Source organism: Cuculus canorus, chromosome 33 (assembly GCF_017976375.1).
Source record: "Cuculus canorus isolate bCucCan1 chromosome 33, bCucCan1.pri, whole genome shotgun sequence".
Lineage (NCBI taxonomy): Eukaryota > Metazoa > Chordata > Aves > Cuculiformes > Cuculidae > Cuculus > Cuculus canorus.
This window is the reverse complement of record NC_071433.1, coordinates 437604-454093: the sequence shown is the minus strand read 5'-3', so window position 1 is coordinate 454093 and position 16490 is coordinate 437604. Positions and strand designations below refer to the sequence as shown.

The 16490-nt window shown below is 63.5% G+C and overlaps 2 protein-coding genes across 2 annotated transcripts in view; one reads left to right on the top strand and one right to left on the bottom strand.

The window, feature by feature from the left end:
- Positions 1 to 960: 960 nt before the first annotated feature.
- LOC128849752 (protein phosphatase 1 regulatory subunit 12C-like) lies at positions 961 to 5197 on the top strand (the record flags this gene model as incomplete). The annotated part of the gene is made up of 5 exons (XM_054052290.1): positions 961 to 1002; positions 1841 to 1945; positions 2676 to 2726; positions 3648 to 3698; positions 5060 to 5197. Coding segments are annotated over 5 exons (336 nt in total), but the record flags the coding sequence as incomplete, so codon positions are not given.
- A 3481-nt stretch (positions 5198 to 8678) lies between these two features.
- Positions 8679 to 16490, bottom strand: part of LENG8 (leukocyte receptor cluster member 8) — an 18878-nt gene continuing 11066 nt past the window's right edge. Inside the window, exons 11-16 of the mRNA XM_054052289.1 lie at positions 15568 to 15856; positions 13650 to 13751; positions 12924 to 12992; positions 12702 to 12831; positions 11420 to 11627; positions 8679 to 9207 (exon numbers count right to left, since the gene is read on the bottom strand). Coding sequence (XP_053908264.1) covers positions 9054 to 9207; positions 11420 to 11627; positions 12702 to 12831; positions 12924 to 12992; positions 13650 to 13751; positions 15568 to 15856 — 952 coding nt within the window. The 3' untranslated portion in view covers positions 8679 to 9053. The remainder of the gene's footprint in view (positions 9208 to 11419; positions 11628 to 12701; positions 12832 to 12923; positions 12993 to 13649; positions 13752 to 15567; positions 15857 to 16490) is intronic.

Sequence of the window (16490 nt, the reverse complement as noted above, 5' to 3'; positions counted from 1 at the left end):
CTGAGCTGCGGAACCGCCGGCGACGACCGCGGAGAGGAACCGGCCCTGAGGTGTGGGGCAGAGGGGGAGATGTGGGGCAGAGGGGGCTGTGGGGCAGAGGGGGCTGTGGGGCAGAGGGAGAGATGTGGGGCAGAGGGGGCTGTGGGGCAGAGGGGGAGATGTGGGGCAGAGGGGGGGCTGTGGGGCAGAGGGGGAGATGTGGGGCAGAGGGGGCTGTGGGGCAGAGGGGGAGATGTGGGGCAGAGGGGGGCTGTGGGGCAGAGGGGGAGATGTGGGGCAGAGGGGGGCTGTGGGGCAGAGGGGGGCTGTGGGGCAGTTTGGGGGTCCCGGGGGGCAGTTTGGGGTCCGGGGGGGCAGTTTGGGGGTCCGGGGGGGCAGTTTGGGGTCCCAGGGGGCAGTTTGGGGGTCCCGGGGGGGCAGTTTGGGGTCCGGGGGGGCAGTTTGGGGTCCCAGAGGGGCAGTTTGGGGGTCCCGGGGGGGCAGTTTGGGGTCCGGGGGGGGCAGTTGGGGGTCCGGGGGGGGCAGTTGGGGGTCCCGGGGGCAGTTTGGGGTCTGGGGGGCAGTTTGGGGTCTGGGGGGCAGTTTGGGGTCCGGGGGGGGCAGTTTGGGGGTCCCAGGGGGCAGTTGGGGGTCCCAGGGGGCAGTTTGGGGTCCGGGGGGGCAGTTTGGGGTCCCAGGGGGCAGTTTGGGGTCCGGGGGGGCAGTTTGGGGGTCCCGGGGGGGCAGTTTGGGGTCCGGGGGGGCAGTTGGGGGTCCCGGGGGGCAGTTTGGGGTCCGGGGGGGCAGTTTGGGGGTCCCCCACTCCCCCTTTTTGCCCCCTCAGGGTTCGGAGAGTGAGGAGGACGCCCCCCCCCCTCAGGTATGGGGGTGCTCTGGGGGGGGTCTTTGGGGGGGTTTTGGGGCTCCCCCAGTGCCCCCCAAACCCCCCCCTCAAACCCCCCCCTCCCCACAGCGCCCCCCCCCCGCCCCCCATCGCCCCCCCCGGCCTGCGACTACGAGAGGGTGAGTTTGGCGCCCCCCAAAATCCTTTGTACCCCCCAAAACCCCTTTGTACCCCCAAAAACCCCCTTTGTGCCCCCCAAAACCCCCTTAGTGCCCCCCCAAAACCCCTTTGTACCCCCAAAAACCCTCTTTGTACCCCCAAAACCCCCTTTGTACCCCCCAAAACCCCCTTTGTACCTCCAAAACCCCCTTTGTACCCCCAAAACCCCTTTGTGCCCCCCAAAACCCCCTTTGTACCCCCAAAAACCCTCTTTGTACCCCCAAAACCCCCTTTGTGCCCCCAAAACCCCCTTTGTATTCCCCAAAACCCCCTTTGTGCCCCCAAAACCCCCTTTGTGCCCCCCAAAACCCCCTTTGTGTCCCCAAAACCTCCTTTGTACCCCCAAAAACCCCCTTTGTACCCCCAAAACCCCTTTGTACCCCCAAAACCCCTTTGTACCCCCAAAACCCCTTTGTGCCCCCCATTTTCGTTCCCCCCATTCTTGTTCCCCTATTCTTGTGTTCCCCCATTTGTGTTCCCCCTCCATTCTTGTTCCCCCCATTTTCGTTCCCCCCCATTTTCGTTCCCCCCCATTTTCGTGCCCCACATTTTCGTTCCCCCCCATTCTCGTGTCCCCCCATTTCCGTTCCCCCCCATTTCCGTTCCCCCCCATTCTCGTGTCCCCCCATTTTCGTTCCCTCCCATTTTTGTGCCCCCCATTCCCGTTCCCCCCCATTTCTGTGCCCCCCATTTTCGTGCCCCCCATTTCCGTTCCCCCCTATTTCCGTTCCCCCCCATTCTCGTGTCCCCCCATTCTCGTGTCCCCCCATTTTCGTGCCCCCCGTTATTCCCCCACAGCTCTATGAGGGCCTTTGGTCGGAGAACGTTCGTCTCCGGGAGCAGTTGGAGGAGACGGAGCTGAAACTGAGTCAGAGCCGCCTCGAGCTCGAGCGCCTCACGCAGGTTTGGGGGCGCAGGGGGGTTTGGGGGTGTCTGGGGGGGGTTTTGGGGGTGTCTATGGGGGGTTTGGGGGTGTCTGGGGGGGGTTTGGGGGTGTCTATGGGGGGTTTGGGGGTGTCTGGGGGGGGTTTGGGGGTGTCTGGGGGGGTTTGGGGGTGTCTATGGGGCACTGGAGGGGTTTGGGGGTGTCTATGGGGGGTTTGAGCAGCTGTGGGGCGCTATGGGGCAGTTCTGGGGCGCTATGGGGCAGCTGTGGGGCACTGTGGGGCAGTTCTGGGGCGCTCTGGGGCAGCTGTGGGTCGCTGTGGGGCAGCTGTGGGGCGCTGTGGGGTGCTCTGGGGCAGCTGTGGGGCGCTATGGGGCAGCTGTGGGGCACTGTGGGGCAGTTCTGGGGTGCTCTGGGGCAGCTGTGGGGCGCTATGGGGCAGCTGTGGGTCGCTGTGGGGCAGCTGTGGGGCACTGTGGGGCAGTTGTGGGGTGCTCTGGGGCAGCTGTGGGGCGCTATGGGGCAGCTGTGGGACAGCTGTGGGGCACTGTGGGGCAGCTGTGGGGCAGCTGTGGGGCGCTGTGGGGCGCTCTGGGGCAGCTGTGGGGCGCTGTGGGGCAGCTGTGGGTCGCTGTGGGGCGCTCTGGGGCAGTTGTGGGGCGCTGTGGGGCAGCTGTGGGTCGCTGTGGGGCACTCTGGGGCAGTTGTGGGGCGCTGTGGGGCAGCTGTGGGTCGGCCTCCCCTCAGCGTCAGGAGCGAATCGCGGAGCGTCCGGCACTGCTGGAGCTCGAGAGATACGTGAGTGACCCCCGAGTGACCCCCGCCCCATAGCGACCCCCGAGTGACCCCCGAGTGACCCCTCCCTGCCCCATAGCGACCCCCGAGTGACCCCCTGCCCCATAGCGACCCCATAGTGACCCCCGAGTGACCCCCCCGCCCCATAGCGACCCCCGAGTGACCCCCGAGTGACCCCTGCCCCATAGCGACCCCCGAGTGACCCCCCCTGCCCCATAGCGACCCCCGAGTGACCCCCCCTGCCCCATAGCGACCCCCGAGTGACCCCTGCCCCATAGCGACCCCCGAGTGACCCCCTGCCCCATAGCGACCCCCGAGTGACCCCCGAGTGACCTCTGCCCCATAGCGACCCCCGAGTGACCCCCGAGTGACCCCCTGCCCCATAGCGACCCCCGAGTGACCCCATAGGGACCCCCAGTGCCCCATACCGACCTCCAAGTGACCCCCCTGCCCCATCGCAACCCCCTCCTCACCCCAGAGAGACCCTCAGTGCCTCATAGTGACCCCCAAAACCCCCAAGTGACCCTCCCAGCGCCCCATAGGGACCCCCAGCGCCCCATAGTGCCCCCCAAGTGCCCCATAGCGCCCCCCCAGTGCCCCATAGCGCCCCCCAAGTGCCCCATAGCACCCCCAAGTGCCCCATAGCGCCCCCCCAGTGCCCCATAGGGACCCCCAAGTGCCCCATAGCGCCCCCCCAGCGCCCCATAGCGCCCCCAGTGCCCCATAGCGCCCCCCCAGTGCCCCATAGTGCCCCCCCAGTGCCCCATAGTGCTCCCCCAAGTGCCCCATAGCGCCCCCCAGTGCCCCATAGCGCCCCCCCAGCGCCCCATAGGGACCCCCAGTGCCCCATAGTGCCCCCCAAGTGCCCCATAGCGCCCCCCAAGTGCCCCATAGCGCCCCCCAAGTGCCCCCCCCGCCCCCCAGGAGCGTCGAGCGCTGGAGCTGAAGGCGGCGGAACTCGAGGAGGAACTGAAGGTGAAAAGGGGGTACAGGGGGGGAAAAAGGGGGGGGCTGGGGGGGGGGAAAGGGGGTTTGGGGTGAATGTGGGGGGCAGAAAGGGGGTTTGGGGGTGCTCTGGGGTGAATGGGGGGGGAAAAGGGGGCTCTGGGGGATGTTTAAGGGGGTTTGGGGGGAATGGGGGGGAAATGGGGGTCTGAGGTGAATATGAGGGGGAAAAGGGGGGGTCTGAGGGGGTTTGGGGTGAACGGGGGGGAAAGGGGGGGTCTGGGGGGTGAATATGGGGGTTCTGGGGGTGTTTAAGGGGGTTTGGGGGGAATGGGGTGGGAAACGGGGGGGTCTGAGGTGAATGTGGGGGGAAAAGGGGGGGTCTGGGGGGGTGAATAGGGGGGTTTGGGGGTGTTGGGGTGACTGGGGGGGAAGGGGGGGTCTGAGGTGAACGTGAGGGGGAAAAGGGGGGGTCTGGGGGGGAATTTTGGCGGGAAAAGGGGGATCTGAGGGGGTTTAAGGGGGTTTGGGGGGGTCTGAGGTGAACGGGGGGGCAAAGGGGGGGTCTGGGGGGGGCAAGGGGGTTTGGGGGGGGCTGGGGGGTTCTGGGGTGAATGGGAGGGGGAAAGGGGGGTTCTGGGGTGACTGTTGGGGGGTGGAAAGGGGGTTTGGGGGTGCTGGGGGGGTCCTGGGGTGAATCGGGGGGGGGGAAGGGGGGTCGGGGGGGTGAATAGGGGGGTTTGGGGGTGTTGGGGTGAATGTGGGGGAAGGGGGGGTCTGAGGTGGATGTGAGGGGGAAAAGGGGGGTCTGGGGGGGAATTTTGGCGGGAAAAGGGGGATCTGAGGGGGTTTAAGGGGGTTTGGGGGGGTCTGAGGGGGTTTGGGGGGTTCTGGGGTGAATGGGGGGGGAAGGGGGGTCTGGGGGGGTGAATATGGGGGTTCTGGGGGTGTTTAAGGGGGTTTGGGGGAATGGGGGGGAAATGGGGGTCTGGGGGGGATTGGGGTGAATTTTGGCGGGAAAAAGGGGGTTCTGAGGGGGTTTGGGGTGAACGGGGGTCAAAGGGGGGGTCTGGAGGGGTTTTGGGGTGAATGGAGGGGTGTTTGGGGGGCTCTGGGGGGGAGTTGGGGGACTCGGGGGGGTTTGGGGGGGTTTTGGGGGTCCATGGGGGGGTGTTGGGGGGGTTTTGGGGGTCCAGGTGTGTTTTGGAGGTGTTTTGAGGGCTCCGGGAGAATTTTAGGGGTGTTTCGGGGGGTCTGGGGGGGTTTTGGGTGGTCCGGGGGGGGTTGGGGGGGTCCTGGGGGGGGGTTGGGAGTCCAGGGGTGTTTTGAGGGCGTTTTGGGGGTGTTTTGGGGGGTCCGGGGGGGTTTTGGGGTCCCTGACACCCCCTCAGGCTCTCTCGGATCTTCGCGCCGATAACCAACGTCTGCGGGACGAGAACGCAGCGCTGATCCGCGTCGTCAGCAAACTCACCAAGTGACCCACGGCGACCCACGGCGACCCACAGCGACCCACGGCGACCCACAGCGCCACCCACGGCGACCCATAGCGACCCACAGCGCCACCCACAGTGACCCACGGCGACCCACGGCGACCCACGGCGACCCATAGCGACCCACAGTGACCCACGGCGACCCACAGCGACCCACAGCGACCCATAGCGACCCACGGCGACCCACGGCGACCCACGGCGACCCACAGCGCCACCCACGGCGACCCACGGCGACCCACGGCGACCCATAGCGACCCACAGTGACCCACGGCGACCCATAGCGACCCACGGCGACCCACAGTGACCCACAGTGACCCACGGCGACCCACAGCGACCCACAGTGACCCACGGCGACCCATGGCGACCCACAGCGACCCACGGCGCCACCCACAGCGACCCATAGCGACCCATAGCGACCCACGGCGACCCACGGCGACCCATGGCGACCCATAGCGACCCACGGCGACCCATAGCGCCACCCACAGCGACCCACGGCGACCCACAGCGACCCACAGCGACCCATAGCGACCCACAGCGACCCACAGCGCCACCCACGGCGACCCACAGCGCCACCCACGGCGACCCACGGCGACCCATAGCGACCCACAGTGACCCACAGCGCCACCCACAGCAACCCACAGCGACCCACAGCGCCACCCACGGCGCGACCCATGGCCAAACCCATAGCGCGACCCACGGCCAAAGTCATTGTGACCCATGGTGGGACCCATAGCGCGACCCATAGTGACCCACAGCAATCTGTGGTGACCCACAGCGCGACCCACAGCGACCCATGGGGGACCCATAGCGACCCATAGCGCAACCCATGGCCAAACCCATTGTGTGACCCATGGTGGGACCCATAGCGCGACCCATAGTGCCCCACGGCCAAACCCACGGTGGGACCCATAGGGCAACCCACGGCAACTCATGGCGACCCATAGCGCGACCCATGGTGGGACCCACAGCACAACCCATAGTGAGACCCACAGTGACCCATAGCGTGACCCACTGTAGGACTCATGGCCAAACCCATGGTGGGACCCATAGCGCGACCCACACTGACCCATGGTGGGACCCATTGCCAGACCCATAGTGTGACCCACAGCGCGACCCATAGCGTGACCCACAGCGCGACCCATAGCGAGACCCACACTGACCCATGGTGGGACCCATTGCCAGACCCATAGTGTGACCCACAGCGCGACCCATAGCGAGACCCACAGTGACCCATAGCGTGACCCACTGTAGGACTCATGGCCAAACCCATGGTGGGACCCATTGCCAGACCCATAGCGCGACCCACGGCAACACTATGGTGGGACCCATTGCCAGACCCCCCAGCGCGACCCATAGCGCACCCCATAGCGCGCCCCATAGCGCGACCCATGGCTGCTCTGCCCCTCCCCCCCCACCCCCCCCCCGGGGTGAGAAAAACTGTGAAAAAGGGACAATAAAAAATGTGAATTCCTGGAATGGTGGGGGAGGGGCAGAAATGAGGAGGAAGTGGGGAGGAAGTGGGGGGGAGGGAGGAAACAGGGGAATGAATGGGGGGAGGGGAGGAGGGAAAGGAGGGAAATGGAGAGGAAGAAGTGGAGGGGGAGGAAATGGAGGGGAAGGAAGTGGGAGAGGAAGCAGAGGGGGAATGAGGAAATAGAAAAGTGGGGGAGGAGGAAATGGAGGAGGGAAGGAAGAGAGGAGGGGAAAAGGAAGTAAGGGGGAAGAAAGGGAAAGGAAGTGGGAGGGGAGAGGGGGAGGAAGTGAAGGAGAAGAAATGGAGAGGAAGGGAAAGAAGGGAGACAATGGGGCAGGGGATGAAATGGGGAGGGAAATAGGATGTGTGGGAAGAGGAAGGAAGGGGAGGAAATGGATGAGAAAGATGAGTAAGAAGAGGGAAGAAACGGGAAGGAAATGTAGGGAAGAAGGAAATGGAGGAGAAGGGGAGGGAAATGGGGAGAAAGGTAAAGAAATGGGGGGAAGGGAAAGAAATGGGGGAGAAGGGGAAGGAAATGGAGGAGAAAGGGAAGAAATGGAAGAAAAAGGGAAGGAAATGGAGGGGAAGGAAATGGGAAGGGAAAGGCAATGTAGGGGGAGAGGAAGGAAATGGAGGAGAAAAGGAAGGAAATGGAGGAGAAAGGGAAGGAAATGGAAGGGAAAAGAAAGGAAATGGAAGGGAAAAGGAAGGAAATGGAAGGGAAAAGGAAGGAAATGAGACCATTTGTGTTTTTTTCTCCTTTTCTTTATTCTGTCCAAAAAAAGGGGGTTAAGGGGGGTCGGGGGGGGTCGGGGGGGGTCGGGTCCCGCCCGGGGCTCAGCGCGGCCCCAACGACACCAAAAGGGGGGGATGGGGGGGGAGGGGCAGCTTTACCTGCAGGAGCCGAGGGGGGGGGGGGGGGATCGGGGGAGGGTCCAATAAATTAAAGGGGAAGGAAATAAGGAGGAAAACCAAAGCGCTAAAACGGAGAGAAGAGGCGAAGAGGCACCGGAGGCGTTCGGAGGCACAGGGGGAGCGGCGGCGGCGGCGGCGGCGGCTTCGTCCCGGGGGGGGACACACACGACATGGCGGAAGGGCCCCCCCCGAGCGGCGGCGAGGGGAGAAATGGGGCTCCGGGCGCTCCAGGGGGGGTCCAAAAAGGGGGTCCAAAGGGGGGGGCGGAACCTCGGCACAGAGAGAGAGAAACTGAGACAGCGTTAACGGCCCCCCCCGCGCCCCCCAACAGCCCCCCAACAACAGCCCCCCAACAACAGCCCCCCAACAACAGCCCCCCAACAGCGGCGGCGCCGCCTCGGGGGGGAACCACGGTTAGGGGGCGCGGGGGGGCAGATGTGGGGCGCTGTGGGGCACAGACAGCTCGGGGGGTGCCACAGGCCACGTGTGGGGCTCCACAGGTCACGTGTGGGGCAGATGTGGGGCTCCACGGGCTGTGTGTGGGGCAGAGGGAGGTTACATGGGGCGCTGTGGGGCAGACAGAGACGATGGAGATCACTGTGGGGCTCCACAGGTCGCGTGTGGGGCAGATGTGGGTCGCTGTGGGGCTCCACAGGTCGCGTGTGGGGCAGATGTGGGTCGCTGTGGGGCTCCACAGGTCGCGTGTGGGTCAGACACAGGCGCTGTGGGGCAGATATAGGGCGATGTGGGGCTCCGCAGGTCAGGTGGAGGCGCTATGGGTCGGATAAAGACGATGTGGGTCACTGAGGGGCTCCACAGGTCACATATGGGGCAGAGAGAGGCGCTGTGGGGCAGATGTGGGGCAGTGTGGGTCGCCGTGGGGCACCACAGGGCAGATATGGGGCACTGTGGGGCACCATAGGTTGGATGTGGGTCGCTGTGGGGCTCCACAGGGCAGATATGGGGCACTGTGGGGCACCACAGATTGGATGTGGGTCGCTGTGGGTCGCCGTGGGGCAGCATAGGACAGATGTGGGTCGCCGTGGGGCTCCACGGTTCAGATGTGGGTCGCTATGGGGCACCACAGGTCAGATGTGGGTTGCCGTGGAGGCACCACGGGTTGGCTGTGGGTCGCCGTGGGGCACCACGGGACAGATGTGGGTCGCCGTGGGGCAGCACGGGACAGATGTGGGTCTCTATGGGGCACCACGGGTTGGCTGTGGGTCACCGTGGGGCACCACGGGACAGATGTGGGTCGCCGTGGGGCAGCACGGGTTGGCTGTGGGTCGCCGTGGGGCACCACGGGACAGATGTGGGTCGCCGTGGGGCAGCACGGGTCGGCTGTGGGTCGCCGTGGGGCACCACGGGACAGATGTGGGTCGCCGTGGGGCAGCACGGGTCGGCTGTGTTGTCGCCGTGGGGCAGCACGTGTGAGGGAGGGGTCGCCGTGGGGCAGCGGAGGAGGGCTGTGGGTCGCTGTGGGTCGCCGTGGGGCGGCGCCGTGGGTCAGATGTGGGGCAGGGCCGTCAGGCTCTGTTTGCAGTCGATGGCGTCGGGGCCGGCGAGGCTGAGGGGCAGCGAAGCCACGAAGGCGTCCGCGTCGCCCGACTCGAGCGCCAACGCCCGACGCAGCACCCCCAGAGGAAGCCGCGGCCGGAAGCTACGGAGAGAGCGGCGTCACGGCGGGAAGTGGGGAGGAAACGGGGGGGAAGCGGGGGGGAAGTGCGGGGAAACAGCGGGGAAACGGGGAGGGGGGAGAGAGGGCGGCATCAGGGAGGGAAAGGGGGAGGAAATGGGGGGGGAGAGAGTGGTGTCATGGGGGGAAGTGGGGAGGAAGTGGGGCGGAAATGGGGGGAAGAGGGGAAGTGAGGGGGAAGTGGGGAGAAACGGGGGAAATGGGGGAGAATGGGGGGAGAGAGGGCGGCATCAGGGAGGGAAATGGGGAGGAAATGGGGGGAGAGAGCGGCATCATTGCGGGGCAGAAACGGGGGGGAAGTGGGGAGAAAGTGGGGCAGAAGTGGGGGGAAACCAAGGGAGAAGTGGGGGGGAAGGGGGGAGAAGGGGGAGAGAGGGGCGTCATGGAGGGAAATGGGGAGGAAATGGGGGGAGAGAGCAGCGTCACAGCAGGAAGCGGGGGGGGAAGAGGGAGAAGTGGGGGGGAAGTGGAGAAATGGGGGAAATGAGGAAGTAGAAGAGAGAGGGGCGTCATGGAGGGAAATGGGGAGGAAATGGGAGAGCGGCGTCACAGCAGGAAGTGGGGGGAAAGAGGGGGAAGTGGGGAGGAAGTGGGGGGACAGAGAGTGGCATCATGGCAGGAAACGGAGGGAAATGCAGATGGAATGGGGAGAGCGGTATCGTGGGGGAAGTGGGGGAAGTGGGAGAGGGTGGAAGGAAATAGGGGAAATGGAGGGGAATGGGGGGAAATGGGGAGGAAATGGGGGAATGAGGGGAGTGGGGGGAAATGAGGGAGAGAGAGGGGCAATGGGGCAAAATGGAGGAATGGAAGGAAATGGGAATATGGGGGTGGGGGGACAATGGGGGGAGATGTGGAGAAAGGGGCGGAAATGGGGGGAAATGGGGGGAAATGGAGGGGAGGGGGAAAAAAGGGGGAGAAAGGGAAATGGGGACAAAAGGGAAATGGGGGAAATGGGGAGGAAATAGAGGAGAAAAGGGGGATAAAAGGGGGGAAAAAAGGGGGGGAAGGGGGTAATGGGGGGGGAAATGTGGGGTAATGGGGGGGAAAGGGAGGAGGGGACCCCATGGGGGGTTGGGGGTCGGGGGGGGGCCCGGCCCCATAGGGGAGAGGGGGAAGACACACACAGAACCACAGGGGGGCTCAGCCCCATAAGTGGGACCTCAGCCCTACAAGTGGGGTGGGGAGTAGCCCCATAAGTGAGGGTACAGCCCCGTAAGTGGGACCTCGGACCCCTAAGTGGGACCTCAGCCCCATAGCGGGGGGACCCACAGCCGCAGCTGTGGGTGAGAAAGGGGGTCTGGACACCCCCAAACCTCACTATGGGGCAGAAACAGAGCGTTCGACACCCCCCAACCCGCTATGGGGCAGAAAGAGGGGCTCCAAGCTGGTTATGGGGCACAAGAAGGGGTTTCAACCTCCCCCCAAAGCCGCTATGGGGCAGAAAGAGGGGATTTTATCCCCCCAAGCGCCAATATGGGGCAGAAAGAGGGGGTCCGACCCCACTATGGGGCAGAAAGAGAGGGTCCGACCCCACTATGGGGCAGAAATGGGGGATTTTAAGCCCTCAAACACCGCTCTGGGGCAGAAATAGGGGATTTTACCCCAAAAAACATCGCTATGGGGCAGAAATAGGGGATTTTAACCCCTAAAACACTGCTATGGGGCAGAAATGGGGGATTTTACCCCCTCAAACCCCACTATGGGGCAGAAATAGGGGATTCCCCCCCCCCAACACCACTATGGGGCAGAAATAGGGAATTTTAACCCCTCAAACACCGCTATGGGGCAGAAATGGGGAATTTTACCCCCTCAAACCCCACTATGGGGCAGAAATGGGGGATTTTACCCCCTAAAACCCCACTATGGGGCAAAAATGGGGGATTTCCCCCCCCCAACACCGCTATGGGGCAGAAATGGGGGATTTTAACCCCTAAAACACCGCTATGGGGCAGAAATAGGGGATTTTACCCTCTCAAACGCTGTTATGGGGCAGAAATGGGGGATTTTACCCCCTCAAACCCCACTATGGGGCAGAAATAGGGGATTCCTCCCCCCCCCAACACCGCTATGGGGCAGAAATGGGGGACGTCACCCCCCCCAAGGCCTGCTATGGGGCAGAAGCAGCCGCCGGGCCCTCCCGCAGCCCGTCGGGGGGTCATTCCCGCGCCCCACGTACGCTTTGATCATGGCGCGGAGGGCGGCGCGGCGCTCCCGTTCGGCGAACTTGTCGATGAGCCGCGCGGCCATGGCCGGCGCCGCCCGGTACAGCCGGAAGAAGCGATGGAAGTTGCCGAGAGCCCAAGCGGCGCGAAGGGCGAGAGCGTGAGCCACGGCGGGGTCGGCGCGCAGGGACGGCGTCAGCAGCGCCAGCTCCGTCGTCAGCTCTGCCGGGAGAGGGGTCGGGGAGATGGGGGTGAAGGGGGGGATCTGGGGGGAGATTGGGGTGAAGGGGGTGATCTGGGGGGAGATTGGGGGTGAAGGGGGGGATTTGGGGGGAGATTGGGGGTGAAGGGGGGGATCTGGGGGGAGATTGGGGTGAAGGGGGGGATCTGGGGGGAGAATTGGGGGTGAAGGGGGGGATCTGGGGGGAGATTGGGGTGAAGGGGGGGATCTGGGGGGAGAATTGGGGGTGAAGGGGGGGATCTGGGGGGAGATTGGGGTGAAGGGGGGATTTGGGGGGAGATTGGGGGCGACGGGGGGGATTTTGGGGGGAGATTGGGGGCGAAGGGGGTGATTTGGGGGGAGATTGGGGTGAAGGGGGGGATCTGGGGGGAGATTGGGGGTGAAGGGGGGGATCTGGGGGAGATTGGGGTGAAGGGGGGGATTTGGGGGGAGATTTGGGGTGAAGGGGGTGATTGGGGTGAAGGGCGTGATTTGGGGGGTGATTTGGGGTGAAGGGGGGGATTGGGGTGAAGGGGGTGATTTGGGGGAGATTGGGGGGAGATTTGGGGGCAGATTTGGGGGAGATTTGGGGGGAAATATGGGCGGAGATTTGGGGGAAGGGGTGATTTGGGGGACATTTGGGGGGTGATTTGGGGTCCCAGGGGCAATTTTGGGGTCCCCCGAGTGGTTTTGGGGTCCCCCCGGGGGTTTTTGGGGCGCTCACCCCCCGAGTTGCGGGTGAAGAGGCAGCAGAGAATGCGGTGAGGGGGGATGTGGGTGGTTTGGGGCCAACGGGGGGGTTTTGGGGGGCACTTTGGGGGTCCCAGGGGCAATTTTGGGGTCCCCTGAGTGGTTTTGGGGTCCCCAGGATAGTTTTGGGGTCCCCCAGGGTCGATTTTGGGGCGCTCACCCCCCGAGATGGGAGTGAAGAGGCAGTAGAGGATGCAGTGAGAGGCGATGTGGGTGGTTTGGGGCCAACAGGGGGGGTTTTGGGGGGCACTTTGTGGTCCCAGGGGCAATTTTGGGGTCCCCCCGGGTGGTTTTGGGGTCCCCGTGGGGGTTTTTGGGGCGCTCACCCCCCGAGTTGCGGGTGAAGAGGCAGTAGAGGATGCGATACGCCGTGAACTCCCCGATGTGTCCGGGAAGATTCTCACTGTAAAGCGCTTTCAGCTGCGTTTGACATTGGTTGAACTCCTCGTGGTCCCCCTGAGAGAGGGGAGAACGCAAAAAAGGGGGTTCAGGAGGGACCGGAGGGGGGACCCCAATATCCAGGGGGGACCCCAAAACCCCTCCGTCACCTTCTCGAGGGCGATACGGGCGTGAGTCTCGTACACCTCAACCGTGAACTCGGTGCGAATGCCCTGAACCTGAGGGGAAAAGAGGGTCAGGGGGGACCCCGAAACACAGGGGGACCCCAAAAATAGAGGGGAACCACCCCAGGGACCCCAAAAATACACAGAAACACCACCATGGGACCCCAAAAATACAGAGAAACCCCCCCCCAGGACCCCAAAAATACAGGGAAAGTCCCTCCCAGGACCCCGAAAATAGAGGGGAACCCCCCCGGGGACCCCAAAAATAGAGGGGAAGTCCCTCCCAGGACCACAAAAATAGAGGGGGACCCCCATGGGGACCCCAAAAATAGAGGGGAAGTCCCTCCAGGACCCAAGAAAAGAGGGGAACCCCCCCAGGGACCCCAAAAATAGAGGGGAAGTCCCTCCCAGGACCCCAAAAATAGAGGGGAACGCCCATGGGGACCCCAAAAATAGAGGGGAAGTCCCTCCCAGGACCCCAAAAATAGAGGGGAACCCCCATGGGGACCCCAGAAATAGAGGGGAATCCCCATCAGGGCCCCAAAAATACACAGAAACACCACCCCGGGACCCCAAAAATAGAGGGAGACTCCCATCGGGACCCCAAAAATAAAGGGGAACCCCACCCAGGACCCCAAAAATATGGGAGAACCCCCCCCGGGACCCCAGAAATATGGGGGAACCCCCCCGGGAACCCCGGAAGCATCTCACGGTGAGGTCCTGTCGGATGGATTTCATCTGTTCGCAGGCGAAGGCGTAATCGCGGTTTTGATCCCAATGCGTTCGCACCAACGCCAAAGCGCGACGGAGAACCTACGGAACCGAGGGAGTAACGGAGCGGAACCGACGGAGAACCGACGGAACCGACGGAGAACCTACGGAACCGAGGGAGTAACGGAGCGGAACCGACGGAGAACCTACGGAACCGAGGGAGGAACGGAGCGGAACCGAGGGAGAACCTACGGAACCGAGGGAGTAACGGAGCGGAACCGACGGAGAACCTACGGAACCGACGGAGAACCTACGGAACCGAGGGAGTAACGGAGAGGAACCGACGGAGAACCTACGGAACCGAGGGAGTAACGGAGCGGAACCGACGGAGAACCTACGGAACCGAGGGAGTAACGGAGCGGAACCGACGGAGAACCTACGGAACCGAGGGAGGAACGGAGCGGAACCGAGGGAGAACCTACGGAACCGAGGGAGTAACGGAGAGGAACCGACGGAGAACCGACGGAACCGACGGAGAACCTACGGAACCGAGGGAGTAACGGAGCGGAACCGACGGAGAACCTACGGAACCGAGGGAGAACCTACGGAACCGAGGGAGTAACGGAGCGGAACCGACGGAGAACCTACGGAACCGACGGAGAACCTACGGAACCGAGGGAGTAACGGAGCGGAACCGACGGAGAACCTACGGAACTGACGGAGAACCTACGGAACCGAGGGAGGAACGGAGAGGAACCGACGGAGAACCTACGGAACCGAGGGAGGAACGGAGCGGAACCGACGGAGAACCTACGGAACCGAGGGAGGAACGGAGCGGAACCGAGGGAGAACCTACGGAACCGAGGGAGGAACGGAGCGGAACCGAGGGAGAACCTACGGAACCGAGGGAGGAACGGAGCGGAACCGACGGAGAACCTACGGAACTGACGGAGAACCTACGGAACCGAGGGAGGAACGGAGCGGAACCGACGGAGAACCTACGGAACTGACGGAGAACCTACGGAACCGAGGGAGGAACGGAGAGGAACCGACGGAGAACCTACGGAACCGACGGAGAACCTACGGAACCGAGGGAGGAACGGAGCGGAACCGACGGAGAACCTACGGAACCGAGGGAGAACCTACGGAACCGAGGGAGGAACAGAGCGGAACCGAGGGAGGAACGGAGCGGAACCGAGGGAGGAACGGAGCGGAACCGACGGAGAACCTACGGAACCGAGGGAGTAACGGAGCGGAACCGACGGAGAACCTACGGAACCGAGGGAGTAACGGAGTGGAACCGACGGAGAACCTACGGAACCGAGGGAGTAACGGAGAGGAACCGACGGAGAACCTACGGAACCGAGGGAGTAACGGAGAGGAACCGACGGAGAACCTACGGAACCGAGGGAGGAACGGAGCGGAACCGAGGGAGGAACGGAGGAGAAACGACGGAGGAATGGAGGAATGGGGGAAACGGAGTAATGGAGTAACGGAGGGAAATGGAGTAATGAGGGAAATGGAATGACAGAGTAATGGGGAAACAGAGTAACGAGGGGAACTGGGGCAGGAAACGGTGGGATCGGGGCTGGAAATGAAGGGATCGGGGCAGGAAGTGAAGGGATCGGGGCAGGAAATGATGGGATCAGGGCAGGAAATGAAGGGTTTGGGGCAGGAAGTGAAGGGAATGGGGTGGGAAAGGGCAGAATTGGGGCAGGAACCGAGGGGATCGGCACTGTAACGGCACGATTCGGGTGGGAATGGTGGGATTAGGGCTGGAAATAGGGCCATCAGGGCGGGATTAGGGCCGTCAGGGTGGGATTAGAGCTGGAATTAGGGCCATCAGGGCTGGAATTAGGGCCATCAGAGCTGGAATTAGGGCAGGATTAGGGCTGGAAGGCCGGGATTAGGGCGTTACCGGGACGGGGCGCACGGAGGCCGGGTCGGGAGCGCCGGTGAGGCGCAGGTAGCGCTTGGTGACCTCCTGGCAGGTTCCCTGGATCTTGAGCTCGTTCCAGTCGGGCGCTTCGGAGGCGCCGGAGGCGTCGGAGCCGCCGAGCGGGAGGACGAGGGGCTCCGGGCGCATCTTTTTGGGGTGTCCGGGCTGGAAGCGCGCCGCTCGCCGCTGCTTCTTGAACTCCTTCTCCGGGTCTTCGTAATCCATCGCCGCGCGTTTGCGGTTCCGCTTGGACGGACCCTGATCGTGTCTGCCAGGAACAGGAACAGCCCTGATCCCGATCCCATCCCAACCCCATCCCAATCCCGATCCTAATCCCAAACCGATCCCAACTCAATTCCAATCCACTCCCAATCAAATCCCATCCCAAACCCAATCCCAAACGTGTCCTCATCCCAATCCCATCGCAATCCCAACCCAATCCCAATCCTAAACTATATCCCATCCCAACCCAATCTCCATCCCAACCCAATCCACTTCCATCCCCTTCCCAATCCAATCCCATCCCAACTCAATCCCAATCCACCTCAACCCAACCCAATCTCAATCCCAATCCTAATCCCAAACCAATCCCAACTCAACTTCTAATCCAATCCCATTCCCAATCAAACCCCATCCCAAACCCAATCCCAAACGTGTCCTCATCTCAATCCCATCGCAATCCCAATCCTAAACTATATCCCATCCCATCCCAATCCCAATCTTTGCTCCCAGTCCAATCCAACCCCATTCCAAATCAATCCACTCCATCTCAACCCAACCCAATCTCAATCTCATCCCAACCCAATCCCATCCCAATTTTGATCCCAATCCAACCCCAAATCCAATCCCATCCCACCTCAATCCCAATCGAACCCCAATCCAATCCCAATCCCAATCAACCC